Source organism: Athene noctua, chromosome 1, assembly GCF_965140245.1.
Source record: "Athene noctua chromosome 1, bAthNoc1.hap1.1, whole genome shotgun sequence".
Taxonomy (NCBI): domain Eukaryota; kingdom Metazoa; phylum Chordata; class Aves; order Strigiformes; family Strigidae; genus Athene; species Athene noctua.
The window spans coordinates 15,650,722-15,678,352 of record NC_134037.1 but is presented as its reverse complement, the minus strand read 5'-3'; the positions used below and the strand labels follow the sequence as shown (position 1 = coordinate 15,678,352).

The 27,631-nt window shown below is 40.9% G+C and overlaps 1 protein-coding gene across 1 annotated transcript; it reads left to right on the top strand.

The window, feature by feature from the left end:
• The first annotated feature begins 24,701 nt into the window (after window positions 1-24,701).
• On the top strand, window positions 24,702-26,828 carry LRATD1 (LRAT domain containing 1). The gene is made up of 2 exons (XM_074922068.1): window positions 24,702-24,815; window positions 25,480-26,828. The coding sequence occupies exon 2, from the start codon at window positions 25,517-25,519 to the stop codon at window positions 26,369-26,371; it is 855 nt and encodes a 284-aa protein (XP_074778169.1). The 5' UTR covers window positions 24,702-24,815; window positions 25,480-25,516; the 3' UTR covers window positions 26,372-26,828.
• The last annotated feature ends 803 nt before the right edge of the window (window positions 26,829-27,631 follow it).

Sequence of the window (27,631 nt, the reverse complement as noted above, 5' to 3'; positions counted from 1 at the left end):
CTTGGGCTTTTCAGAATTTTCTACATCTTTTATCAGATGTTAAGGCAAAGAAATAAATTTAAGCTTTCCACTTACTGGACAAAATAATATATTATACTCTCTCTGGGACAGAAACTGGTTTTCAATTTGAATACTGGGGGCAAATAGAATCTTACAAATCTGCTGTTATCATGAACAAAATATTTCAAATAAAATTTGTCTTGATCTACCAGAAAACATCTTTTTATTGTTTATAAAACTAGTCAATATTCATATTATTCAAGTACTAATTACACATTATTCAAATAATAGTTACAGGTTATTATACAAGTACTAGTTACAAGTTACAGATCTAACCATGTCATGTGAGGAGGTCTTCACATAAAAGTTACATAAAAATATAAAAAACAAAATTGCTTACAGGATATTCTGTCTGTGTTGACCTATTTGGATTGCCCGCAAGGCATAATAGACCACTTTCACAGGTTGCTTGAAAGAAAAAATTTTAGCCCTTGTAAGCCTGAGCTCAAACTCATTACTTACTTCAAGACACAGCAGAAGTAAAACTGCAAGCAGCCACTCTTCTGCATCTGCATGTAGAAGGGTTCAGTAGCCACACACTGCAAGGGTGGGAAGTGGAACGATATATGAAATCTGTACAACAGTCTATTTTTAATGTACTGGAATCAAATTAAATTTGGTAATAGCATTCACATTATATCTATTACTCTGAGTGCCTACAGGCCACGTAACTGTTAGGCTTCGCTGACATGTCATAATCTTGCTTAAGTCCAAATGCATGATTTTTGTTCTTACAAAATTTGTCAGAAATTATAATTTTAAGAGAAAGGAAACTATTTATCAATTTAGTTAAATTACAGCAAATAATTTTACCTGAGAAATTTAAAACTTCAGAATGAAAAATCACCCTTTAATGAGAGTTTTGCTAACAACCTTGCTATGCTAAATGCTTTATTTTTCCATTTTAAAATCATGTTGAGTCTGAAACAATTAATGAATAGCAAAAAACCCCACCCTATTCACAGATATAAGCAGAATGTATAGCAAAGTACATATTGTCTACAGCAAAGCTAAATATTTTTTCCTGCCTGAATTACATCTGTGCCTCCCTAAGTGTCTGATTACCACTTCTCTCTTCTTTCTTCATCTTTCTCTTCATGCCACCATAATGGCATATGCAGCCTCCACAACCTGTGTAAACTGTGGTTCCAGTGCTGCAGAGGAAAGTCTGTACCCACAGCTGCCATTATCTTTCACTTGGTAAAAGTCTAGCTGGCATATGTGATAGCACGCTGGATCATGGCCTTCCAGAACATCTTCAAGGTGCCTCTGTAAATTACTCTAAGATATGCTTCACTGTACCCTGATAAGCCACTAGACAAAAAGCTGACTGAGGGATGTCTTGAACACTGTCTCTCAGATCTTCCTCTGCTGTTTAGTTCCCTTTTCTGAGGCAGTTACTGTCTTTTCTATGCAGTGGAGTCTTCCAGCATGCTGGTTAGCAACTGGGAAAGTCCCTCTAATTCACCATTTTCCTGTGCAGCAGAAAGGTGACCTCAAGGACTATGTTTATACGACTGGATAAAACAGGGAGGACAGAGACGGGTTCTGGATTCTTGCAATCCACATTAATTGCCAGCACTCTCCCTAGTATAGCTTTGGTTCCTGCAACCTACCATGCCCCTAGGTAACCCCAGACTCATTTAAGAGGGATAGTAGCATAGGCAAGGGACTTCTCCTAGCAGGTGAAAGCAGTCTTGCTTGGAACAGGAGATGGTATCACAATACATGTATATATATGCACACACACCTATATACACCTGCGTATACACATATATATGCTGAGGCAATCAGCTCCAGTGTAGGCACGTTCCACAGCAGAGCAGGGGATCACAGCATGCAAAGGGGTTTCCTGAGATGGGGAAACCTCAGAGGAGTGTGGAGACCTGCCAGGAGCTGGCAGCTCTCATGAGAGAGAGCCGCTGAGGAGGTGTGAGGGGGTCAGGAGTAACCGCAGCCACCCCAAGCCCCAAGGAGCATCAGTCACCAGGACAGGCAAACAGGGCATGGCACCTCAGTCAGGGCATGGCGCAGCAGTTTGCATGGCAGCTTGTGTGGGACAGTGCGTGTGGAGAGCACCTCTTTGAAGGAGGGACATTACACTGGCTGAGTGGAGACACTTGAAGTTCACATGACCCAGAAGCCGGACACCATTCTGTGACCATCTGGGAGAAACTTGGAGAAACTGTCTGAGCAGCTAGGGATCACATTAGGAAAGCCAAAGACCTGACAGAATAAAATCTGGCCAGGGATGTCAAAGGCAACAAGAAAAGCTTCTTTAGATAATCAGTGATAAAAGGAAGACTAGGGAAAATATGGGCTCCCTCTGGAAGAAAACAGGAGACCTGGTTACCCAGGACATGAAGAAGACTGAGATACTCAACTACTTTTTTGCCTCAGTGTTCACCAGCAAGTGCTCCAGCCACACTGTCCAAGAGGCAGAAAGAAAAGTCAGGGACTAGAGAATAAAGAAGCACCCACTGTAAAAGATCAGGTTTGAGACCATCTAAGGACCCTGAAGGTGTACAGGTCCATGGCACCTGGTGAGATGTAGCTGTGGGCCCGGAGGGAACTGGTGGATGAAGTGGCTAAGCCACTGTCCATCATATTTGAGAAGTCATGGCAGTCTGGTGAAGTTCCCACTGACTGGAAGAGGGGAAACATAACCCCTATTTTTAACAAGGCAAAAAAGGAACAGCTGGAAACTACAGGCCAGTCAGTCTCCCCTCTGTGCCCAGTAAGATCATGGAGTGGATCCTCCTGGAAACTATGCTAGGGCACATGGAAACTAAGGAGGTGACTGGTGACAGCCAACATGGCTTCATTAAGGGCAAATCATGCCTGACAAATTTGGTGGCCTTCTGCAATGGGGTTACAGCTGTGAGGTTGGTGAATAAGGGAAAAGCAACTGATATCATCTACCTGGCCTTGTGCAAAGCATTTGACAGTGTCCCACATGACATCTTTGACTCTAAATTGGAGATACATGGAGTGGATGGATGATCACTTGGTGGATAAGGAATTACATAAATCGTCACACTCAAAGAGTTGCAATCAACAGCTCAATGTCCAAGTGGAGACCAGTGATGAGTGGTGTTCCTCAGGGGTCAGTGTTGGGACCGGTGCTGTTTAACACCTTTGTTGGTGACATGCACAGTGGCATTGAGTGCACCCCCAGCAAGTTTGCTGACAAGACCAAGCTGTGTGGTGCAGCCAACATGCTGGAAGGAAGGGATGTTATCCAGAGGGACCTGGACAGGCTTGAGAGGTGGGCTCGTGCAAATCTCATGAAGTTCAACAATTCCAAGCACAAATACAGGCTGGGTGATAAGTGGATCGAGAGCAGCCCTGCGGAGAAGGACTTGGAAGTAGTAGTGGATGAAAAACTGGCTATGAGCCAGCAGTGTGTGCTTGCAGTCCAGAAAGTCAACTGTATCTTGGGCTGCATCAAGAGAAGCATGGCCAGCAGGTCGAGGGACGTGGTTCTGCTCAGCTCCGCTCTTTTGAAACCCCACCTGGAGTAGTGTGTCCAGCTCTGGAGCCCCCAACATAAGAAGGACACAGACCTGTTGGAGCAGGTCCAGAGGAGGCCATGAAGATGATCAGGGGGCTGGACCAGCTTTCCTATGAGGACAGGCTGAGAGAGCTGGGGTTGTTCAGTCTGGATAAGAGAAGGTTCTGGAGAGAACTTCCAGTAGTTAAATGGGGCCTATGGGAAAGATGGGAAGGGACTCTCTATCAGGGAGTGTAGTGATAGGATGAGGGGTAATGGTTTTAAACTGAAAGAGGGGAAATTTAGATTCTTTACTGTGAGGGTGGTGGGGCACAAGAACAGGTTGCCCAGAGAGGTTGAAGCCCCCTCCCTGGCAGTGTTCCAGGCCAGGTTGGACGGGGCTTTGAGCAACCTGGGCTAGGGGAAGGTGTCCCTGGCCATGGCAGGGGGGCTGGAACTAGATGATCTTTAAGGTTCCTTCCAACCCAAACCATTCTATGATTCTATGATCTATGATGTGTGTATATATATATTTATACACATATACATACATATGCATACACCCCCATCCTCTGTTACTTGCTCTCTGAGCTCTAGCCTTTCTAGTTCAATAACCCAGACTAGGAGGTTCAGTACTTTCTACCCCACAAAACCAAATGTGCTTTTAGACTCATTCATGGTCAAAACCAATGTAAGTTCCAGTCTTTGGACTGTTTTTAAGGGGGAAGGGGCAAACGTTTCACAGCAAACACAAGATAAATTGTATTTGTTTTGGTTAATTTTATTTCTCTTCTTACACTGAAACCTTTCTCCCTTTTCCCATCATGGATGAATAAATGCTAAAAATATAAACTCCTGAATGATATTCATTTTACTTTTATTTATTACTCTCTTTCCAAGTCCCAATCCCATACCAAGATTTGCCATTTGAGTATTGTATCCATGATTGCAATAGGAGCATGAGAGGGCCCTAGGCAGAAAAAGAATGGATACATCCATTCCACTCAAAATGAAACCTGGTAGTTTTACATTTTTTAAATAATTAGAACAGAAACTTGAGTAAATATGGTCATTTCTGAGAGTGGAAGACAAGTAAATAGAAAATTTTACTACTGCAGTCTGGAAAATTGGGTATTCTGCAGTTAGGTTTTGCTTGTCTGTGTGTGTTTTCCTGGTTTGCTTTATTTTGTGTTGTTACTTAGATTTGCATTTCCCTGCATCCCTCGTCTTCACTGGCTTTTCGTTTATTTTCAGTTCTCTTCTGAACATGTACATTGTCTCCCTTGCCAGAATCTCTCAATTTCTTTGAATCATTGTTATATTAAACACTGTAATTGATTAGTTTAGTTCTCCAAAGCATTTTGTCATGTGGCATGGATGAAAAATACCACTGAGACAAAAAAAAATCCACCAAAAAGCAGCAAACCCATAGCCAATCATTACTTTAGAGTAGTTACAATACTCTACACAATAACTCAATAACTTCAAAACATTAGCAAGGATACAATTTTTGATCCCAGTTTTGAACTGTTACTAAGCTCAAAGTGAATCATCAATCAGGGTTAGGAAAACATGGTCTTTGAAACACACTTTTCTTCCTGAGGCATACAGTGCTGTTTTAACTTTATACTGTATTATTTGTCATGTTGTCAGTTATTTATGACAATATTAACATTGATAATCTCCTGAAGTATAGGTCACCATTAGGTAATTAGGCATTATCAAATCTAGGATTCATTTCCACATAGTGAAACAAAGCCTTCATAGCGGATGAGCAGACATCTTTGAGCTTAAATTAAATATGGATACTTGGGGCAACCTAGGTATAGTGATTTTGGAAGATATGTATCCTGGGCTAGGGACATACCTAATTCACCGCAAACACCTCCTTCATAGTTCTGTGTCTTTAATGAAGCTACCCTATTTATGATTTACTCTATTTAGGTTCTTCAACCATCTTCCATATGGCGGCATAACTGCTGTTGCTGCTAATTTTATTGATGTTGCTATTATCAATAAGTTCCGTCAAAGCTCAGCTTGTAAATTCTTTTGGAGGTATTCCAAGCTAAAATGTGTCCTAAATCAGTGGCAATTCTACTGAGCTTCTAACATGCACATGAACATGCATACTCATGCATGCAACATACACACAACCAGTCATCCAAAATGATCCGCTATGAATTAAAAAATATATGCTCTTGAACAGCAGTTTTGTTTCTTTCATGTCAAGAGTTTATTCCATTTGGGTTTTTCTTTATTCTTCTTTTCTCACAAACTCAGAAACTTACATTTGTTTATATTTCTGGGTGGCCTGCCAAAAGAGATCAGCATATTAAGTGTGCCTTTCTGTGAAAGCAGCTAACACCTAACAGCCAGGTGAGTCAGCAGCACAGCTCTGCAGCTCTGGGTGATATACTCAGACCTGATGTGGTATAACACTGTTGGTCTACTAAGTATTGCACCTCCAAATGAAATAGAAAAAATGAACATTCTTTCTTTCACAAACTGAAGCTAAAGACCAAAGACCAAGATAATGATAAAACCAAAAGGTTCAGTCTAAGCACTGTAAAGCATCAGAAAAGAGAATGAATGCTGAGAGAGGAAAAGAGAATGAATGCTGAGAGAGGAAAAGAGAATGAATGCTGAGAGAGGAAAAGAGAATGCTGAGAGAGGGGAAGTACTCTAAACATCAAACGAACATTTATGTTATTTCTGGCTCTGCTAACACAAACCAATCCCAGAGGTAGACACCAACTCCAGTGCAGCCTGTAATACCAGTTATACAGTCCTGTTTTACCACTGATTCTGCATAGAGTGCATGGAGTTTACTATAACATCTTGCTGTGTCTTTGTGTGCTGTGCTCCCACTGTTCTAGTAGCATCATTATCATTATTAGTTCTAACATTCCCTAAACATTTTCATTGCCTCATCTATTTTATGACTCTTGAAGTGAATATATTCCAATATGATTAGTAAAACAGAGGTAGAGAAGTATTTATGATTAAATTCTATTAAAAGTTTAAGATTATATTTCTAACAGTGCTTGCTTATTGTATGAGAAACACCAGCCACAACAAAACCAAGAGCAGAATGCACCAGATACAGATGCCTCATACTTATATTTCTTATTAAAACTTTGATAATAACTTTGCTGAATTCCAGTCTAAATACACATAAACAAGGCTGAATGTATGTACACACATTGAAAACAACGGTGCTACAGTCATTTACACCATTTCACCATTTATCCCACATTGGGTTAACACGTCTCCTAGTGTTTTTCAGTCCCAGTTTGGAACAGCAGGTGATATTGCATGAATCATGAATTATACCCAGTTACATTTGTTTTCTGTTGTGAAATATTTTTCACTGAGGATTACAAGAGTAAGTCTAAATGAAACCTTAATAGACAATAGTCTCAGGTAGAATGAGTTGAGTCAGAAGTAGCTTCACTGAAACCAACAGCACTGATCTCCATTGCCTTGCAATGTAAGTTGTATCTTTCCAAAACAGAACATGGGCATTTTATACTCACTTAGTACTGTTCCACGAAACAAGTTCATAACAAGGCAGGTAGGCCACAGTCTTTCTGTACTGCACATTGTGGGTTAACCCTCATGGGCAGCTAAGCACCACACAGCCACTTGCTCACTTCCCCAACTCCCAGTGGGATGGGGAATGAGCAAAGGAAGAATAAAAACAACAAAACTTGTGAGTAAAAATAAAAAATAAAAATCAGAAAAGTTTAATAAGTGAAGGATACATGGAAGAAGAGAGAAGAAAACAGAAAAACCTCATTTAAAAGGCAATCACTCACCACCTCCCATGGGTAGACAAATGCCCAGCCAGTTCCCAAGCAAAAGGTGGCTAACCTCCTTAAAAAACCCTCTTTTTGTTTTTATTGCTGAGCATGGTATTACATGGTAAGGAATATCTCTTTGATCAGTTGGGGTCATCGGCCCACTTGTGTCCCCTCCCAGTCTGTCGCACATCCCCTAGTCTATTCTCTGGAGTGAGGCAGAGTGAGAACCAGAGATGGCCTTGATGCTGTGCAAACACTGTTCAGCAAAACCTAGAAGATTACTGTGTTATCAGTAGTTTTGGCCACAAGCCTAAAACATAGCACTATGGGAGCTCCTACAAAGAAAATTAACTCAATTCTAGCCAGACCCAGTCCAAGTGCCTTATTATAAACTGGAATAATTCTTCTGATTTTATTGAATTTAAGCTGGAATTATAATAACTGGTGACTGAAATAAGAATCTAGTTTACACACTTCAATGCTTACCTCTGTGCTGTTTGAAACTGAGTTGTTTAAACTGTTATTTTAAAATAATTATCATTTATTCTCTCTTATCAGTTTAAACCATTAATGGCCAGTTTCTAATGAAACTGGAAGAATTACCACTTTCATGAGCATTCCAAATCATCCTGGAACTTTTTCTGGAAAAAAAACCAAGTCAATTATCTGTGGTGATCTATTATGTGTATACAGCAAATGAAACGTATTTCACACTTCAATTTCTGTATGCCCTAACATTGCTAAAGAAAACCCTGAAATTCTTGTGGCTTTAGATGAACATACATGTTCACTAAGAGTATAATTTAAGTTAGTTTTCATGATATTTTTTGAACATGTAACACACGTTCTGTGTTATGCTCTGAAGCAATCTGAGTACATAGGCCCAGCCTGGCTGACTTCACAGACCTTAGGACATGACTCACATTGTGAAGAGACTATGGTGCTAATACAGGCCCTTTTCATTTCTAGCTATGAACACAAACAGGAGAGTGATCTGAACTGAATGTTGGTAATCAGAAAAATGAAACCAGAGCTTAGAGGGTTTGGTGTGGGAGGAGTGCTCTGAGGACGTGGCAATTCTGCTTCCAGATCCTAATTAGGTTGTGTGGAAAGGAGTTGTTCACAGGGGCTTCACCACACCTCCCAGTACTTCCAGCTTCAGGGCTGACTCACATGGGAACAACGTATTGCCTTTACATCTACAGCAGCATCACATCTCTGTCTCTGTGGAAAACCAGTGGGAGAAGTCCTGCAGCACTATTGCAAATGAGACTTAGATTTCAAATTGTTTCCAGATTTTAGGAAACATTAACCTTTGCAATGATCATTGTTTCTAATAGAAGAAAAGAGGTCAGCTTCAAAGGTGTTACATTACCTTACACAGAAACTCACTACCTTTTGGCAGCTGATGGTTGGGACTCAAAGTACACCACCGTATTAATTTTCTGTTTAAGTGGATTATTGCTGTTGCTCCCTGGCTTGAATGGAAGCCTGATGTCCATCAGATGATTTTACTACACTGTAGAAGACCTATGAGTTCCTTTTATAATACAGTTATGTAGAAATACTATGGCCAGACTTTCAGTACTACATGCTGTTCCCTTTTCTTTGACCAGTTTGTGCAGCTGTGATACTGTGTAAAGAATAAATAAAAGCATCAAAGAATATGATATACATTTTAATTCAAAGTGGAACAGTATTTGTAATCAGCTTCCCCTTTACCCAAGAACCAAAAAAACTCCAGCTCCCAAACTAGCAGTCTTTCCACTAGCCATTCACAATCCCTTATTCCCCATTCCTCCTGCCTCTCCCTCTCAGTCACAGGCATCGTAACTGTATCAGTCACATTTCAAAACACATCCTCTAATTGCTCCCATTAACTATCATCAGTGAGACATTTAATTGCTTCTTCCGCAGTTCATCAACATGTCGGAATTGTGTTTCATTTAATCTATGTCAAACCCCTACGGAAAGTCCAGTTACTTCACTTTTCTGTTTATTTTCCAGTGCAGTATGTGTTATAATGTGCTGCATGCTGAGAATTCTCAGATTATAAAGTACACAACCAAAATCATTGCTTAAAAGCTTTTGGGCTCATGCGTCTCAGTTCTAATGCATCAGTGAAATCTTTGGAAGAAAATTACAATGCATGAAGATTTCGGAAAATCCACATTGTTTATTTGTTTATTCACATATTAAATGTAGAAAATAATCTCACACATTATTATTTCTACTGAAGTCAGGAATCACTCATACTGTGAAGAAAAGAGGAAGGCAGTGTTACAGGGATTAATAATGCATCTAATACAAATCTCTTGGTAAAATTAAAGAGAAAGAAACAGCATAAAATAGCATGAATTCTGAGACAACAAAATACAAAAGCGTGGGCATTCTGAATTCAGACTGCGATTTCACTTTTATTACAGATCTTTTGTGCCTAGGTGTTGTAACAAAGAACTACATGAATCCAAAGCACTTTTGAACCAAATTCTTGCACCCATTTATGAAAAAAAAAAAAAAAAAGTTCAAGAACTTTATTAAATACTCAATTACATATCAGTATCTTACTGGTGCAGGAAGGTAGTAGCATAATGCACTATTGAGGCTCCCTGACACTTTGTATTACAAATACCTGTTTTCATAGCTTATAATTTTGCAAAGTATTAATGATTTGGGATGATTTTTTCTGTGACAGATGCCTGCCTGAGGCTGTTTCTTTGGCGGGCAACATTCAATCAAACAACTCAACCATTTGAGGGAATTCAATCAGGGGAAAATTAGCATACAAAAGTGTTATCTACTTAATTTTATAAAGCCAAACCATGCTTTGAAGCCCAGACATCACAACTGCAGTCAGGATGCTTTTTACCAAGTTTTTAAAAATATATAGAAATTCAACCAGTTCTAAACACTTGAAAAGAAAACTATAAACTCGTCTCTGCATACTTGGGTAAAAGCTTGCTAGAACTTCTTTTGACCTAACTCAGTTCTCGGTGCTGTGCACAGAACTTCTAGTACTCAGAGTGACTGAGGATGTTGCACATTGTCCAACCACGTATGTGTCATCCCAACTGAATGAATGAGCACACTATATATTGTGGTTCCTGCTCATCACAGTCTGTGCAACATTTGCTATAGCTTGCCCATGGCTAAGGGGGAAAGGCTGGACCAGGATGAGGTTAACCAGAGGCAAGGAACCAGAATCTCCTGTCTGGTTAATGAATATCCCACTGGCAAAAAAAGGCTCATAGATCAGCGTCAAAAGTATCCACTAAACTTAGTCATCTAATCTGAAATACCAACCCCATTCTTTATTCTTTTTGCTGGGTATAATAAAGCTTGCTGATATTAGGTCTCTCCCACAGCACAACACAATAGCAGGGTCATTTTTAGGGGATAGTGAGACCACTGCTGGTAAGGAGACGACACAGGATCACCAATGTAAGTAGTAGTGCAACATTCAACATGCTTTGTAACCTATGCATCCATTTTGGTAAGAGAAAATTAAGCCAGCAGCAAATGAATGAATGCTAATGGATGAGGATGACAACCTGGCAATGAATAACTAGGAAAGCTGAAATACTTACTTTGGTTTTGCCTCATGCCTACCAGGTAAGCCTGCTCCCAGCCCTCTGCTCATACCGGCATGATTTGGAAGGACAAATGATTGGGTAGCAACAGACAAGGGATTACTTAGCAAAACTGGATTATTCAATCTATAGAGCCTGAAAAGATACCCAAGGCTGTAGGAGAGCTGACCGATGTAATTATAAAGCTGTTTACTAATTATTAAAAATCGTGGCAATGACAGATCAGGCCCATATTTAAGAAAGGTAAGAAGGACAACATGGGGAACTATCAGGTGGACACATGAAGCACAGTCCCTAGTGGGATGGAGGATATATGTCCTCCTAGGATCCATTTATGAGCAAGCAGAGGACAAGAAAGCAATCAAGAACAGTCAGAACAGGTTTACAAAGGTAAATCATACCTGACCAACCTGATTGCCTTCCACAACAAAATGACTGACTAGGAAGACAAGGGGTAACAAGCTCCTGTAACCTTCATTTGACTAAGGCATTTGGTAATGCCTTCCACCACATTCTTGTTTGGAGGCTGACAAAGTGTGCTGGGATAAATACTCTTTTAACTGGACTGAAAACTGGCTGCACCTCTGGGCTCCAAGGCAGTATTCAATGGCTTGAGGTCCAAAGGTTAGTAATGGAACAAGCACTCTAGGGTTTGAAAGCACTGACAATGCAGTTCAGTATCTTCTCCTGGATATGACAGAATGCTCCCTCGGGAAATTTTCTGAAGAAGTGTTTAACACACCAGATCATACCAATTCAGCTACAGAGACCTTGAGGAAACTGAAGAAGGGGCCAACAGAAGTTTTGTGAAAATTGAGAGAGAAGTGCTAAATTCTGCATGTGGTATGGAATAATCTCATGCAGCAGTACTGGCTGAGTGGCACCTCTCTAAAAGGACCTGGGAGTTACAGCGCATATCAAGCTGAATATGAGCAGAACTGCACTGCCAACATGAGTAAGATAAAGTGCATATTGGGCTACACTAATAGAAGTGAGGCCAGAACTTAGCATGTCACTCTACACAGCACTAACAAGGCTGCAACTGGAGTACCGTGCCCAGTTTTGGGCTCCACAGCTCAAAATGAGTGTCTGGAAACTGAAAGGGTTCATCAGAAAGCAAACAAGCTGTTCAGGAGCCTAGAACATATAGATACAAGAAGACAAGAAATGGAGGGACCTGTAAATGTTTGGTCTGGCAAAGAGAAGGCTAAGGGACAATCCAAAAGCAGACTACCACCAGAAGAACGGCAGTTACAAAGATGACATGGCCAAAATATTCTTTGTAGTGGCAGACAATTTAACAAGAAGATGCTGCAACAAGTTGCAGCTTGAGAAATTCAAACTGGACGTTACAAAAAACTCTCTCACTATATAGGTAGTACAGCACTGGAACAGTCTGCAAAGTGGTGAAATCTTTATCCTTTTTAAGACATGGTTAAAAAAAGCCACAGCTGATGTAGATCCAGGATTGATATTAGCCTCACTTTGAACAGGAGGTGCTATGGAATACCAAAGATCCCTTCCAACTATTATTTGTATGAGTCTAGGACAGAAAAATATCCACCACCCTGCTGCTGAACCTTAGTTCTTCCATATAGTGTACTTCAGGAAATCTGAACTGCATAGGAATAAGTATACAGATGGGCAACCATTACTAATAATTTCCATTAATACGTATTCCATTTTTAAAATCTTTTACACTAATTATGTTCACAACTCCTTTTTCACTTAATTTCCACAAATAAATTTTACCTGGAGAAAGATATAATGCATTCTAACTACTGTACATCAGTTTTTCAGGTCTTTCAGTTTATACAGATGGACTGCTCCGTCAACAACAGATTTATTGAAAGAGTTCTGCTAAGACAAAAGAATTTGTGAGCAATAAGTAAGTTGGAGTGATTTACAAGACTCACAGATTCCAAAATTTTAAGTTCAGAAACTGAAATGTGGGAAATAACCTTACAATGTAATGGTTTCACAGAAAGAGATCTAGTTGTTTAACAATCTAAATGTGAATCAACAATGCCACTCTGTTGCAAAAAGACATAGACTATAACAAAAGGCGTAAATAGACAGACAGCCTATAAACAATTCTTCTGTTCTACTGTGCTCTGTTAAGGCTCAGCTGGGTTTCTTCTTCCAATTTTGGGCACCACAGTTTGTGAGAGATGTAAAATTGATGACAGCTCAGTAGAATAATAAGAAACAACTGGGATTCTAGAAGATGTAACTGGAGAGAAAAAATGTGAATTAATTATGATTCTTTAACCTTAAAAAAAGAGAAGACTAAAAGGGGAATTTCTTCCAGTATATAAAAGGCTGCAAGTAGGAGAGGATGAATAAATTATTCTCCATGACCTAAGACATAAAACCAAGAAATTATGGGGTTTAAACTGCAACAAAGTTTGAAATTAGGATCAGAATATTAGAAAACAGTTATACAATGGTAAGAACAGTGAAGTGCTGAAAAAGATCTGGGACATAATGGACTCTTGAACTGTAGAGACCTTCAAAACAATGTAAGTGAGGTACTGGTACTCACAGAGATATAGCTGAGGAAGGGGGGAAGAATAGATAATGAATCTATGGAAGTGTTTCTTTTTATTTTTCTTTTGACTATATGGAAAACAATTACTTCATTTGACTGTTCCATAAAATACATTCAGTTTTGAACATTAGATATTATAAGCATTGCATTAATCTCTGCATTTTTTAAGGGTTATTAATTTTCTTTTTAAAAAAACATAGTGGTTTTTTTCTCCTTTTGATTTGTTGGGGTTTATCTTTCTTCTACTGATGGGACTTTATCCTGGAACCGTGGAAATTCCCAATATTTCATTTACAGAGAGGACTTAAGAGAGGAGTTTGAATTGTGTGCCCCAAACATTTTCACACCATAGTTTTTACAGGCTTCTTCTCATGAGCACAAATAATAACCAAGAAATTTAATATGAAAACAAGAAGCAATATTTGTTCATGGAAATTATTCAACAAAATAATTTTGCCCAATCAATACATTTGATGGAATTGTTGTCTTTTCATAAGATATTTGTGAACAGAAGGAAAAAAGAAAAAAAGGGAAAAAGAAACAATGTTTCAGATAAATTATTTACTAAGAATCATGAGCCCAGCAAAAGCTGAGAAGAACTTATGTGACTTAAACCATTTTCAGTTTAATTTACTACAGTAGTTTTTTTGCAGACTTTCCTCTTTATTAGCTTCATTTATTTCTGTAATCTTCAACTAGTCACATACAAAGGCATAATCGTATGTGGTGGGAGGAGGTTATCAAATCCCAGTTCTCCTGTACAGGTGTGTCTGGAGTTGCAAGAAATAATCTGTTTCTGGTCTTCGAAAAGTATTTAATGTGTCCATACCATGTATGACTGTAGTCATAAGCCCAGATCACATGTTGCTGTCAGGATGGTTTATTAGAACAGCCACGTTTTTTTTTTCTTTTGGAAAATACTCTGTGTACAAAGCAATACATTATTCAGTCATCAAAAATATTTTTCAAGTCCAAGTCAAATTCATCAAAACCTTTCAGCCCAAAAGTATTCAGCATTTTTTTACAATTCTAAATATTTCGTTCTGACATTAGTATTTAGTCTTTTTAATTAAGGGAGAAAAACCCCTTATCTTTTCAAAAGAAAATTTAATTTTCCACCTACTTATGCTTCATATTTAAATGGCTATCTTTTTTTTTTTTTTTTTTCCCAAGTAAAAAAAGTGCATGTCTGAAAACCCCCACTCTTCAGGTCAAAAATAGAAAATTACTTAAATTACTTTTTTCATAGATTGTATTTTTGTTTGCATGTTTTTTTCAATGTCTGGTAGTGTTGGATGAAGCATAATTCAGAAGCAGCTGCGCTTTTTTCTTTTTTTTTTTTTTTTTTTGAGCTAGAAGGATCACTGGGCATAGTTGTGAATTTCATCATATCGTGGACATAGGTTTACCATCTCAGACTCAGGTGAATATCTCCCTATGAAATGGTCACAGAACAGCAATCTCAAGAAGCTTATCCCAGGGATCAAAGTCTTCAAAGGCCTTTTATCATTAGCAATTCTCTCATACTCTGCAAACACAACACAGGGGCTGTATGCACCATGCTTTCATGCACAGAATTTCATCCATATTGTGGATTATTACCTCCCAAACTTGTTGACATCCAAATAATATAATTCTTACATCACTGTATGTGAAATCTCAGTGATGGTCTAGGGAACAGGTAAGTGAAATGAAATGAGCATGCAATCACATTATTTAAATTAATTTCTGTTTGACAGTACCTCCATATTCAATGTTTATTGCACTTCACTTACACATCCCCTGCAGAGATGTATTAACATCATTTGTTTCATTAACAGTTACACTGAATCCCCAGACCAGCACTGACATTGTAGCTCTATCATCTTTCATGTCCTAAATTATCATTTTACATTGCCATAGATTTTTTTTTCCTAGTAAGGAACAGCTATGTTCACTATATTATTTAGCACCTAACTCTTCTAGTACAAATTTGTTTCCCAATACAGGTCTGAACAGTCCCCAAAAGAAACAGACTTGTGAGAAATGCTGTGAATAAATAAACAGCCCTTGTCCTATATAACTGCTATCAGGCAACACAGAAGATAAAGGGAGGTGAAAGAAGTACGAATATTCCCATTTACGTAGGGGAAGGTAAACAGTACAGAGATTAAGAGATAGAGCCAATAACGGATTTGTACATCTAAAGCAGGATTTGGAGAAAATGGAGATGTTTAGGTAGAAAACTGTAACTTGAGAAGCAAAGCAACAGCTGCTGCCTAAACTTGGCGGCACTCAAACCCAAGAGAGACTGTAGATTTGAGTTTGCAAGAGGTTAGCGTTTCTCATTATAGGCATGTTTGAAGTTTCCTGAGTGTTAGCAACACAGCACCTACCAACAGTGTCCCGCTGTGAATCCACGCTAAATCCCCAGGGATCCTCCCGGGGGATCTGTGCTGTGCTCTGCAACACCAACCATCCACAGCAGGCCTGAGCACAACACAAAATCACGGTTTCTTAAGACATGCCTGCCACAAATGGTGATGCACTTGACCACCCATTTTGTAATCAGCAGTCAAATCAGAAACAAGTTATCAGGAAAGTAGGATCCGGTTATTTTTTCTGCTTTGTAGGAAAGAATGAAGCACCTGTTTTTGCAGGAACATTTTAATCTCAAGGCTATTTCCATTTTTACATTAAATAGTCTTTGAACTACAGGAACAGAAACAAGAACCCAGGTTTCTTTGCCTTCAGGTGAGTACTCTAATCATTTAGTTAAAAGTTTCGTTCATGTTTCCTTGAATTATTTTCTTAATGAGGGCAAGGCTACAACATGACTGAAGAATAGCCAGATAGACTATAGCGTGTCTAACTGCAGATACACTTAAATTGAGTGACAGAGATTTAAATCACTGTGGCTACATAGGGAACTGGATCCAGATTTTTCACACCTAAGATGAGTAACAGTAGGATATGATACAACTTCTGCTCATGTTTTAAAACAGAAAAGTGCTTCTGCTTTTTTCACTTTAAATAATTGGAGGTACCAGCTTAGCTCTCATTGACATGACCAGGGTCACTAAGAGAGTTTGAGGCACAGCTGAGAACAAAACAAACAGGTACAAAACCAGTCTTGTCTCAAATCAGAATATTTTTTCTTTTCTTTTCAGTACATTTTTTTTTTCTCTACCAAAATCACATTAATTTCTGCTTTTTTTTAGGGGGGAGGAGGAAGTTATGGTAAAGTACTGACATACCTTGTGAAACTTACCCTGAGTACATTCAAGTCATGCTGCATCTTCTAAACTTAGGGATAAACATGAATTTTGTGTGGCTTTCTTCCTCTGTTATTATTGAAGGAACAACACAGCTAAGTAACATGAGCTGTAGTGTACACTCATTTATGCATTACACAAAAAGTGGTTGTTTAAAGTTTAGTACACTACATCTCTAAAAAAACTTTTGAAAACCATGGGATTGTATAGACAGGATCACAAAAAGAAGTATGAAGATAACAGGGTTAACCTGTAAGTTTAATTAGGTCAGTCAGATTTTTAGCTGGAAGAATGATACACATGAATAGGCACCGCTTGTATTTGAGACCCAAGGTTGAGCTTGGAGGCTGGGAAAATGTTGTTTAGAAGTTTTTACTGGAAATAGTATTGAATTTACAAATTCGGACTGCTCAAATTAATTTTTGTTGAGCAGAAACTTATTTTCAAAAGCATCACAGTGCAGTCCCAATGATTTTATTCAATACTTATACACCTTAGCAAACTGAATTTATTCTAGTTGTATACATTTGTCATTTCTAAGCATCTAAGGCTGTATTCTTTCTTTGAATGTGCACAGAGATTTCACGCGCTTGAAAGGAAATTGTGTGCATGTATTTGGCGACAGACTTTTCTATATTATAGTCAGGATGATGCTGGCCTGGCAGTAAAATTGATATGAATTTTGAATGACTTAGGCCTCCAGGATCAGGCTCTGTACTTGAAAGAATAAAATAGAGGCTAACTCAAAAAGGTATTTACATATAGGAAGGTATGATTCCCTTACTGAATCTAGTTCTATAACTCAGTCAAAAGGGTTCAGCTAACATCACAAACCATGAGAGTGAAGCTCCAACAGTTTATGAATAGTAACTGTCACACAGATTGAATTTCTTCTTTTTTATTCAGTCAATGGGTATTTGTAATGGCTTATAATATTTAGAAAGTAATTTTGGAGTTGATGTATTGAAAGCCTCACAGATAGATAAAAATATTTTATAAAATATTAACTAGCCTAATAGAAAGAAGCATTGGGTGCTCATTTTGTTTAAACATTTAATTTTCATGGGAGTCTTTCAGGGCAGCAGAAATATCATGAATATTATTAAAAATGAGCAGAATTATAATAGAATGCAGTTACAGAACAATGACTTAATAAAGGATCCCAAAGCACATATGGAAAAGGAAAGGACCAGGCAAATAAACCTGTTATAATACATGAAGGCTTAGGTTGCCAACAGCTATTCAATCGGGAAAAAAAAAAAAAAAAAAAAAAAAAAAAAAAGTGTAATGGTCAATCTCTTTAGTTTTGAAGAGGAAATACAAGAAAACTTCATGTGTTATACTGGAGAAACCATTTTGCCTTTTCTCTTTTGGGAGCTTGGAAAATAATAAAGTAACCATTGTACATTTAGATAAGTATTTATTATGTATTTCTCATTAGGTCATTTAGGGACAGACTAAGATTAGTGGAGAGTCATACACTGTCATTTTTGTGAAGAATCACTACTTTACTCCTTATGGTCAGATATTTCTAAAAAGGTTTCCAATCTACAAAACTGATTAGGAAAGTGCTTCCTACAGTTGTAAAATGTTAAAGAAAGACATCAAAAGTTGATTTGCAATGTGACAGTAGGTCTACCTGATAAGAATGCATTAAAAGACAGTTAAAAATATTTTTTTCTTCTTTTTTTTTTTTTTTTTCTTGTAGCTTATTTTCTGAAGCTGCACTAGTTTCCGGAGATACTTTTCCATATACAAACATGATGTCATTTTTATTTTAGATTTATTTGTAGCTAGATGTAGAGGAGACTATGAGAATTTTCCTACTAGGCTACCATTATCATCCTTTTACAGAAGGAACAATGTAACCACCTGTACTAAAACCATGTCAAAATCATATATTCAGAAGGGACCAATACTCATGACTGTTTCAGTTTCAGAGTACCAGCTACAGATGCCAACACCTTTAAAAAAGATGTTTTTTAGCTGGCACATATTCAACATCTTGTTACAGCAATGTTGTAAATTCAAACTCACCCTGTAACTACATGATCACAGGATCAGCTGCAAAAGAAGTTGGAGGAGTAGGTAGTTGGAGTTAAAGCTCACTATCAACTGGAACCCTCTTAGTCATGATTAAAAAATATAATGTGAAACTGCACTTTTACTAAAATAATAATAATAATAATAATAATAATGGTTTTATTATATTAAACCTATTTGGACCAATACATGATTGAATTAGCAAATTTAAGATCAAGCTTACTTTACCAACAGATTTTGTGGCTAGAATCACTTGGTTAGGCTCACCAAAAGGCTATACTATATTTTATTTTATTTCCTAATAGAGATTAAAAATAAAATGAAATTTATGTAAATAGTATGAACTTTTAGACTATGTTCCTGAACCAAACAGCCATCATAAGTAAATATTCTGCTATGAACAAGAAAATTTCTCTATTTGACTGTGGTCATGTCTGCTTAGAGGGTTTTGTTGTTGTTTTGTTTCTTCTGTCTCTATATGAAAATGGTGGCATGTCAGAGCATTTTGGAATGTTCAAAATAGCACTGAGAAGAAGATAATCTTGGAAATACAAGGATCAAGATGTAAGATTCACTGTTAATTGATCTAACTTTATGCTTATCATAATCCAATTCTTTAGAAGTTCATAAAGCATATTGTTGTAATCCTGGGGAAGGCTTCTTTGCATATCATAGAAAGTAATTTAAGATTCCCCCATGCTCACACACATACACACACACACACACAAAAAAAGCCTAAGCGTTCAATTTCCATTCAGTGTAGAGACAGACATCTAAATGAAAATCTAGTCATTCAGCTATTTTTTTTTTTTCATACTCCAGTGAATGAATATGATGCTACTGTCAGGGCCCTGAGCGTACCAGCAAGATCTACAAACTCTTCCCTCGCTTCCTTGGGGTTTGCTTCCTGTGTTCAAGATCACCTCTGATAAGATGAACCTCAGATAACATGTCTGGGAGAAAAGCAAAGTTAATGATAAAGAGCTTTGAGGAGTCTTGGATGGGGCTTCAGCCCCTGACTTGGGAGCTGCAGGAAGCTCTGGCCCATGCCTAGGCTAGGCTGCCTGTGTTGGGATGGCCTTGCATGGGTGTTGTGACCTCCTGGCTGGGACTCATCTGGTCCCAGTCCCCTACCCCTGCTCTGCTCTCTTTGCCAGCACACTGAGGAAGCTGCACTTGGGGGTGAGAGCACCCCCAGCTCCCCATACTCTTCCCCTGCCCAGCACCCTGCCCTGATGCTACCTGACAGCTGAAAAATGATGAGGCTTTCCCACTTGGGATCCAGTCTATGTAACAGTCTTCCAAGGATAAATATATTTAAAAGGAAGATAGTTTCTTCCCATCCCCCCTCAAAATCTTTTCTACTACAAAATCTTTTTGGTTGCATCACTTGATCAGGAAACAGAAATTAAGTTTGAGGTCTTTACAAGTGTTATCTGACAAAAAAATACCCTTGGTTACGCTTCACTTCTCCTTCAGGAGCTGGGTTAAGTCTAAACAGTTGGCGACACAGTGCCAGGTCGCAGGTCCAAGGACCAGCATACTATTATTGGTAGTATGGCCTTTTGTAAAGCATTGGCACAGGCTAGCTACTATTCTTCCATACAGGTTAGGCACTAAAGTAGATTAGGAATAATTCCTAAAAGGCACATTGGATGCAGCCGCCCATTCTGGAGTTTAGAGAGTTCAGCTGGACAGTTATATCATTATATGATACCTCAGGGCCAGAGAACAGACCCTGGCCAATTTTGCTTACAAATAACCCTACAAATGCAATAATGAAGCCTCCAGAAGCCAGTAGAAGAGCAGAAAAGATGCAAGGCAAAACTGTGGCCACAATTATCCTCTTGAGGGAGTTTTCATATTTTATATTTCACCATCAGTGGTTAAAAATGACATAAGCTGTCCAAAGCTCAAGGATCAAAATCTCAGGACTCTCCCAGACTAGTGAGATGTAGAAACTGTACTTAGTTATGTAGCGTGCCTGCTGCTGTAGGGCTGGCAGGACACACATTTATCCCGAATATCCCAGATCTGGGTATTATGGTCTTGCCTTGGTATGCAGACAATATGTATGCAAAGCTGCAAAAAGTGAGCAGCTCTACCATCTATGCTGTGGGCCAGACCACAGGTTTCTCAGACTAATGCCTTATGTTTCTGAGGCCTTAGGTACACTGAGACTGTAATGAAGGTACAGGCACAGAAGAACTACACATGAACGTCAAAGAATTTCACGTGAAGAAGATCCTTCCTGGTACCTTTATGTCTAGGGGCCAGTGGGTAGACCAGATTGCAATCTGAAATAGAGATGAGTTTCTGGACATCTGAGATTCAGCATTAACAGAATTGTAATGCACAGATTTCTACAATCTAGAGAAAGTTTATAATACAGAGGAAAGTTTCCAACCTTACCATCACTTTTTTTTTTTTTTTTTTTTTTTATCTCTGGTTGTTTATTGAAACATGTGTTCCTAAATTTTTCTGCACAAATGTTCTCCACTCATTCAAATCAACAGTGGTTTCAGCTCCACTTTTAGCAACGGGAGTCCAAGGCTCCAAAGCGCAGCTCAAGGCAAGATGATAAGAACATTTAAAAAATAAGGTTTAAAAAGTAAGCTTCTGGGTATCTATTTTGTTACATATTTTAAGAGTTTTCACTGTATTAAATTAAACATAAATGCAACAGTGACAAAATGCCAAGGATGGAAAAAGGCACAGAAGGAAAAAATAGCAATGCAAAAATGTGAGTTCACTTCCTTGGAGCAGGATAGAATCAGAGATGATGATGTTATCAGGTGATGTTATGTTATTCTTTCATGTGCCTGGAACGAGGAAAAAATTGTTAGGGTTAGTAACAATGGGCTAGGGGTAGTAACATGGTGAATTCCAATGTCCTGGTGCAAGGAGAGATTACGATCCTGGTTAATAAGGCTGAAGCTGGTCAACAGGAGTGTGAGCAGAATGATGCTGCACTACCAGTGCCATGGTATGACAGCAGCCAAGCCTGCACTCACTGCTTTGCTAAATAAGCCTCCACGAGCTCCCAGAAGTAAAATGTCTAAAGCAGATGATAAATGTATTCATCAAAACAGCTCAAGCAAAACAAGCATCTCCAGTAGGCCATGGCAATACTCTTCTGTGGACACTGTGTACTGCTTTTGTAACACCCTCTAACATCAGCAGAAGCCTTCAAACTGAGAGGTTTATTTCAAGCAATTAATTTACATAATCTCTATCATTTTTCTGTAGTGTCCTTTAATCAGTTACGTATAAGTATGTTTATAAATTTGGGGGTGGTTTTGTTTGGTTGGGGTTTTTTTAAGGCAACTTCTTGACACTTCATAATTTAAAACTGGGATTGAAGAGAAACTGAGGGATAAAGTCCTCCTTGAGGGATGTAGAGCACGAAGCACTGATGAGACATGGTGCAGCCAAGAGAACTGGAATAAAATGAGAAAATAAGTGTTGGAGGTGTGTTGAATAGAGGTCATGGAGAGATGTGGATTGTAAGGGATTGTAAGTGCTTCAGCAAGAGACAGAACACCCTCATTGAGCGGACTTGTAAAAGCATGGAAGATACAAGGAAATGGTTAAAAATTGGCAGGAGATATTTCACCTAGTTAGAAGTGCAGAGCCTCCTCAGACCCAGACTCCTTCCTTCTGCACCTGCAGTTTACTTAAGCAGTCTGTTCTCCACTATTTTGCACAGAAAAGATTAAATAATGTTTTGTTTGTTTAGAACTATCTAAAAATTACTCCACGTAGCCTTGATGATTGGCAAATGTGGGAAGTGTGAACTGTGCGAGTGCAACCTAAAAAGATGCAGACTTTAAACAGGAAAAATGTAAAATGTTTAGAAAACAGAAATTGTTGATGAAGGCCCATGGAAAGTGGCCTTCAACTTGGACTAGAATTAACAGTGAAGCTCATTAATAGTTATTAAAAAAATCAAAATATTTAAACACTGTTTTATGGCCTTAACTCTAAACCTATTAGAATGCTTTCATCATTTAATTTAAAATGTTGCAGTTGGTGAAGGTCATGCCATAAAAGAACATATAATTTTTGACAATGATTAGAAAAGCATTTACACAATTCCAGAGATTAATAACATCCATCTGTTATGCTTAGTTCTGTGAAACTTTTAAATGCATGTATTAGCATAGAATCCTTTTTTTATATATAATCTTCTTTTAAATTCACTTTCTAGTTCTGCAGACCCCGAATGCTACATCCTTAACTGCTGTAAATCAGTTTAATTCCTGTGAGTCTCAGGCTGTAGCCCCTGGGTTTATGAGACATGGGAAGTCTGTAACCATCAACAGATTAGTATAATTGCCACACTGAAAAATAACTGATGTCAGTCTTTGAATGCCATATCACTAAACACACCCTTTTCTTCTCTTCCATTTATGATGTGATGCCTCTGCATATTTTTAAAAAGTAATGAGAACAAAAAAATGCTGTTCTAGAAAGACAGCTATATAAATATTTAAATGGAAAAAGAAAGGGGTCATTCAAAGTAAACACATCTATCTAAGAAACAGTATTTGACCCATATGAACTTAAGTATAGAACTTGTAGCCTGATAAACTGAAATTCACTGTATTTCTTTAACGATGTATGTGTCTCTATCATGAGAATAAAGAGATGGCATTATTCTCAGTTAATTAAGCCTGAAGACTGGAAAAAGGCCAGCAATGAAGAGATACTATCCACAAACACTAAAAGCATAAATCCTGATGTTTAGATGACAAAATTATTTTCACTGTGAAGAAAGCAGTAAATTTACTTTTAGATAAAAATGGTACTTTAATATGAATCACATAAGAACGAAAGAATGTCATTAGATTTTTTGGTTGAAGTGTCTAAAATATTTAAACACTCACTTCTCAGAAGTTCACATGATTACAGCACAAGACTAAGAACTTGGAAGAACTAGGTTACAATCCCATCATTGACACTGCCTCACAGGGAAATAAAAGGGGGTCAAATGAGCTAATGATTTCTGAGTTTCATTTCCATAATGTGCAAAATTAGGTGTAAAAGTGTGTATTGGTATTAGCTACTATAGATGACAGATACTAGATTTCATCTGTTTTAGGAAGGGACTGCTACTGTCAGGCAGTCTCATTTTTTCACTCGAGACAACCACAGTATGTCTTCTGTTCACATCTGATGGCAACCCCCGGCTGCTGCTTCAGCCAGGTGTGGAAAGACAAACAGAGTCATCTCCCCTAACGTCAACCATCCAACATTTCAACGTCCCATCTAGGCGATGGCGAGACACAGGCACCTCCTTAGGGCAGTTCATGCCTTCCTAAAATAGGTCGTGCGAGAGGCGAGAGGAACAGCCCCCTGGGCACGCCTGTCTCCCCGACTGTGGGGAAACCCAGAGGGTCCGCTTAGGCTGCGGAGGTACAACCTGAGGTTGCTGAAGTTAGGCGAGGGGCATCCCACCTCCAGCCTGGAGGGACGGAGCAACTCCTGGACACGTGCAACCCTGGAGCTGAAGCCTGGATGGGGGCTTTTGATGGAAATTACTTCTTTTTTTTTTTTTTTTTCCCCCTCCCTTTCTTTCCGGCGCGGGGACCGCTTGGCAGCGGCAGTACCGCGGTGCGCGCCCTCTTTAATCCCCGTCCCCCAGGGAAGCCCCGCCTGCCCGCGCCGTGCCGCAGCCCCGGGGTCGCCCGGGGGTGCCCGGGGGCGGCGGAGCGCTGCGCGGCGGCGGAGGGGGGGGCGGCCGGGCAGTGACGCCGCGGAGCCCCGCCACGGCGGCCGGCGGCGGGGGCAGCGCGGCGCGGCGCGGCCAATGAGCGGGGCCGGGGCGGGCTCGGGAGCGGCGCCGCCGGTACTTAGTCTCGCCGGAGGGGCCGGGCAGCCCACAGCCGAGCGGGGCGGCGCGGGCGGAGCAGCCGGGCGCGCAGCGGGGAGGACGGAGCTCACCTCCTCTGCGGCGCCCATGGGGACAGGACGACTTTAAAGGAGTTTGGGGGGGGTTCTGGCGCTGGGCGACCACGGGTACGGAGGGGGCGAGAGGGACCCCGGGGTGGGGGGGTGGGGGATGCTGACCGCCTGCTCTCCGCCTGACCTTTGCGGGGTCCCGGCCGGGCTGCGGGGATCGGGCGGACAGGGGTGACGGCTCCGAGGCCGTGTGCTCCTCCAGCCGCCTTCCGCACGCAGCGCTGCCCAGCGCGGCTCGGCCCGGCTGCGCGCAGGCGGAGGGAAGGGCTCGGGACCCTCCGGGCCAGCCCCTCTTCGCGCCTCGGGATCGCCCTCCCCTTGCAGAGCGGGGAGCGCAGGCTCCCGCGGCAACTCCGTGTCCCCCCTCCGCGCAGAGCTGGCAGGCGGCGGGGAGCCGCCTTCTCCCGCGGCGGTGGGAGCCGGGCGTTCCGGGACCGGGGGCTCGGGCAGCCCCGCACGGCGCGGCCTGGCGACCGCCGGCGAGACGGGGCTCTGCCCCGCTCTGTCCCGCACCCCGAGGGCAGGGGGGAGCAACCGCACTGGGACTTTCTCCCTTGCACGGAGGGGAGGGAAGGAGTGGGGGAGGGATGGGGGCTTAGGGCGGAATCGCTTAAGTCTTTTGTATGTGCCTTGATTTTTGTTTTTCTTTCCTTCTCTCCGCTTGCACTCTCCTTCCCTTCTCTTGTTCTCTCTGTCCCTGCCCACCCCACCCTTCCTTCAGATCCGGCGATTCCTGCCCTCGCCTCGCCCTGTCATTGATGGGAAATCAACTGGATCGCATCACCCACCTGAATTACAGCGAGCTGCCGACCGGGGACCCCTCGGGGATCGAGAAAGACGAGCTGCGCGTCGGGGTGGCTTACTTCTTTTCGGATGAGGAGGAGGACCTGGACGAGCGAGGCCAGCCAGACAAGTACAGCGTGAAGGGCTCGGGCAGCCCTGGCCAGGAGACGCCCACCCACCACCTCCACCACCAGCTGGTGCTGAACGAGACACAGTTCTCCGCTTTCCGCGGCCAGGAATGCATCTTCTCCAAGGTCAGCAGCGGCCCCCAGGCTGGGGACCTCAGCGTCTACTCGGTGTCGGCCCTGCCTGCCCTCTGCAAGCCGGGGGACCTGCTGGAGCTGCTCTACCTGGGGCCGTCGGAGCACCCGCCGCCGCACTGGGCAGTGTACGTGGGCAGCGGGCAGATCATCCACCTGCACCAGGGGCAGATCCGCCAGGACAGCTTGTACGAGGCGGCCGCGGGCAACGTGGGCCGGGTGGTGAATAGCTGGTACCGCTTTCGCCCGCTGGTGGCTGAGCTGGTGGTGCAAAACGCCTGCGGGCACCTGGGCTTAAAAAGCGACGAGATCTGCTGGACTAACTCCGAGAGCTTCGCCGCCTGGTGCCGCTTCGGGAAAAGGGAGTTCAAAGCCGGCGGGGAGCTGCAGGCTGCCGCCGGCACCCAGCACCAGCAGCAGTACTATCTCAAGATCCACTTGGCAGAGAACAAGGTGCACACGGTGAGGTTCCACAGCCTGGAGGATCTAATACGCGAGAAGCGCAGGATCGATGCCAGTGGCAAACTGAGGGTGATCAAAGACCTGGCTATAGTGGATGGGAAAGAATAAGGAGTAGCAGGGGTACATGGCTGTCTTCTGCCCTGCCCTGCCCTGCCCGGGGAGACCAGCCTGCCTCGGAGACGGGAGGCTGCACCCTCTTTCTGTGGGACGCGACTGGAAGCAGGATCCATGGCAACATTCCAAAAAACCAGCGTTCTTTACACCCATAGCCAGTATTTTGTTTGGCTTTTAATAGCATTAACGCTGAAAGAGCAAGAGAGGAAGAAAAGAGGGGGGAGGTGCAGGAAGGCTGGTCTCAGAGTATGTGGACAAAGTCTCTCCTGTCAATCGATGTTGATCATTCTAGCAACACACCAATAAAATTTCAAATTGAAATTTTTTTAATTTTTATTTCATGGCTTTAATCCATGATAAGTTTTAAACACCTGGGGCCATGGATGTGGATCTAGCAAAATGAGTTTCTAGCTACTATTTGCCTTGCAGCCAACCAAAAGCATCAGTAATACTTTGCTAACTGGGAGGGGAAGGGGGGACTTGGGGCAGGGGGGAAATGCCTGTTTCTTTTGTTTCTCACACTGTTGCTTCAGCCTGTAGCTGCAACCCAAATTTTGTCCCAGCTAACTCTGGCAAGATATTAACAGGGGAAAATGCTTTCACATGTCTGGTTGAAATATATCACACTTAAAATATTTTTCTTATTTGCTTTCTGTTTGCAGCTCTCTGCTAAATGTCATCATAATGCATAAGCTCTTTCCACCTCTTCCCTCCTTCTACCCTCCCTACCTTTTTCTTTGGGAGGAAAGTTGGTGAGCAGCTGTATTCCTGAAACTAAAATCATTGGTTAGAGGAAGTGGTGTATTTTGGAGAATATACTCAGTGTTGCTCCTCAGAGATCCAGGCTCTAGGATCTCATGCTTGAGCTGTGGATTTGCATTGCTGTAGTGATTCTCACTGCACCACTGCTTCAGTACCTCTTAATGCACAGGTTGACAGAATCCTGCAAGAAACAAATAGGTTTGAATTCTGCATGTTGCCTCTTTGAAACAGCAATTTATCACGTATTTACAATTCCACTTAAAGAAAATAGATGTAATGTGGCCAGTTCATTTTGCATTTCAAATTCCAAGCAACTAAAAATCCTGTTCAGTCTAAGTTTAGAAATCTACAGCTGCATTTAAAAGATGCTTTTTAATGTGATGTGAGCAATGCCTTGTCTGTATTTCAGATCCCATTCACTCATTGCTTAATTCTAAGTTTTAAAGTGAAAGATCAGAGTATTAATATATTTTAAAAAATCTAAAATAAGTG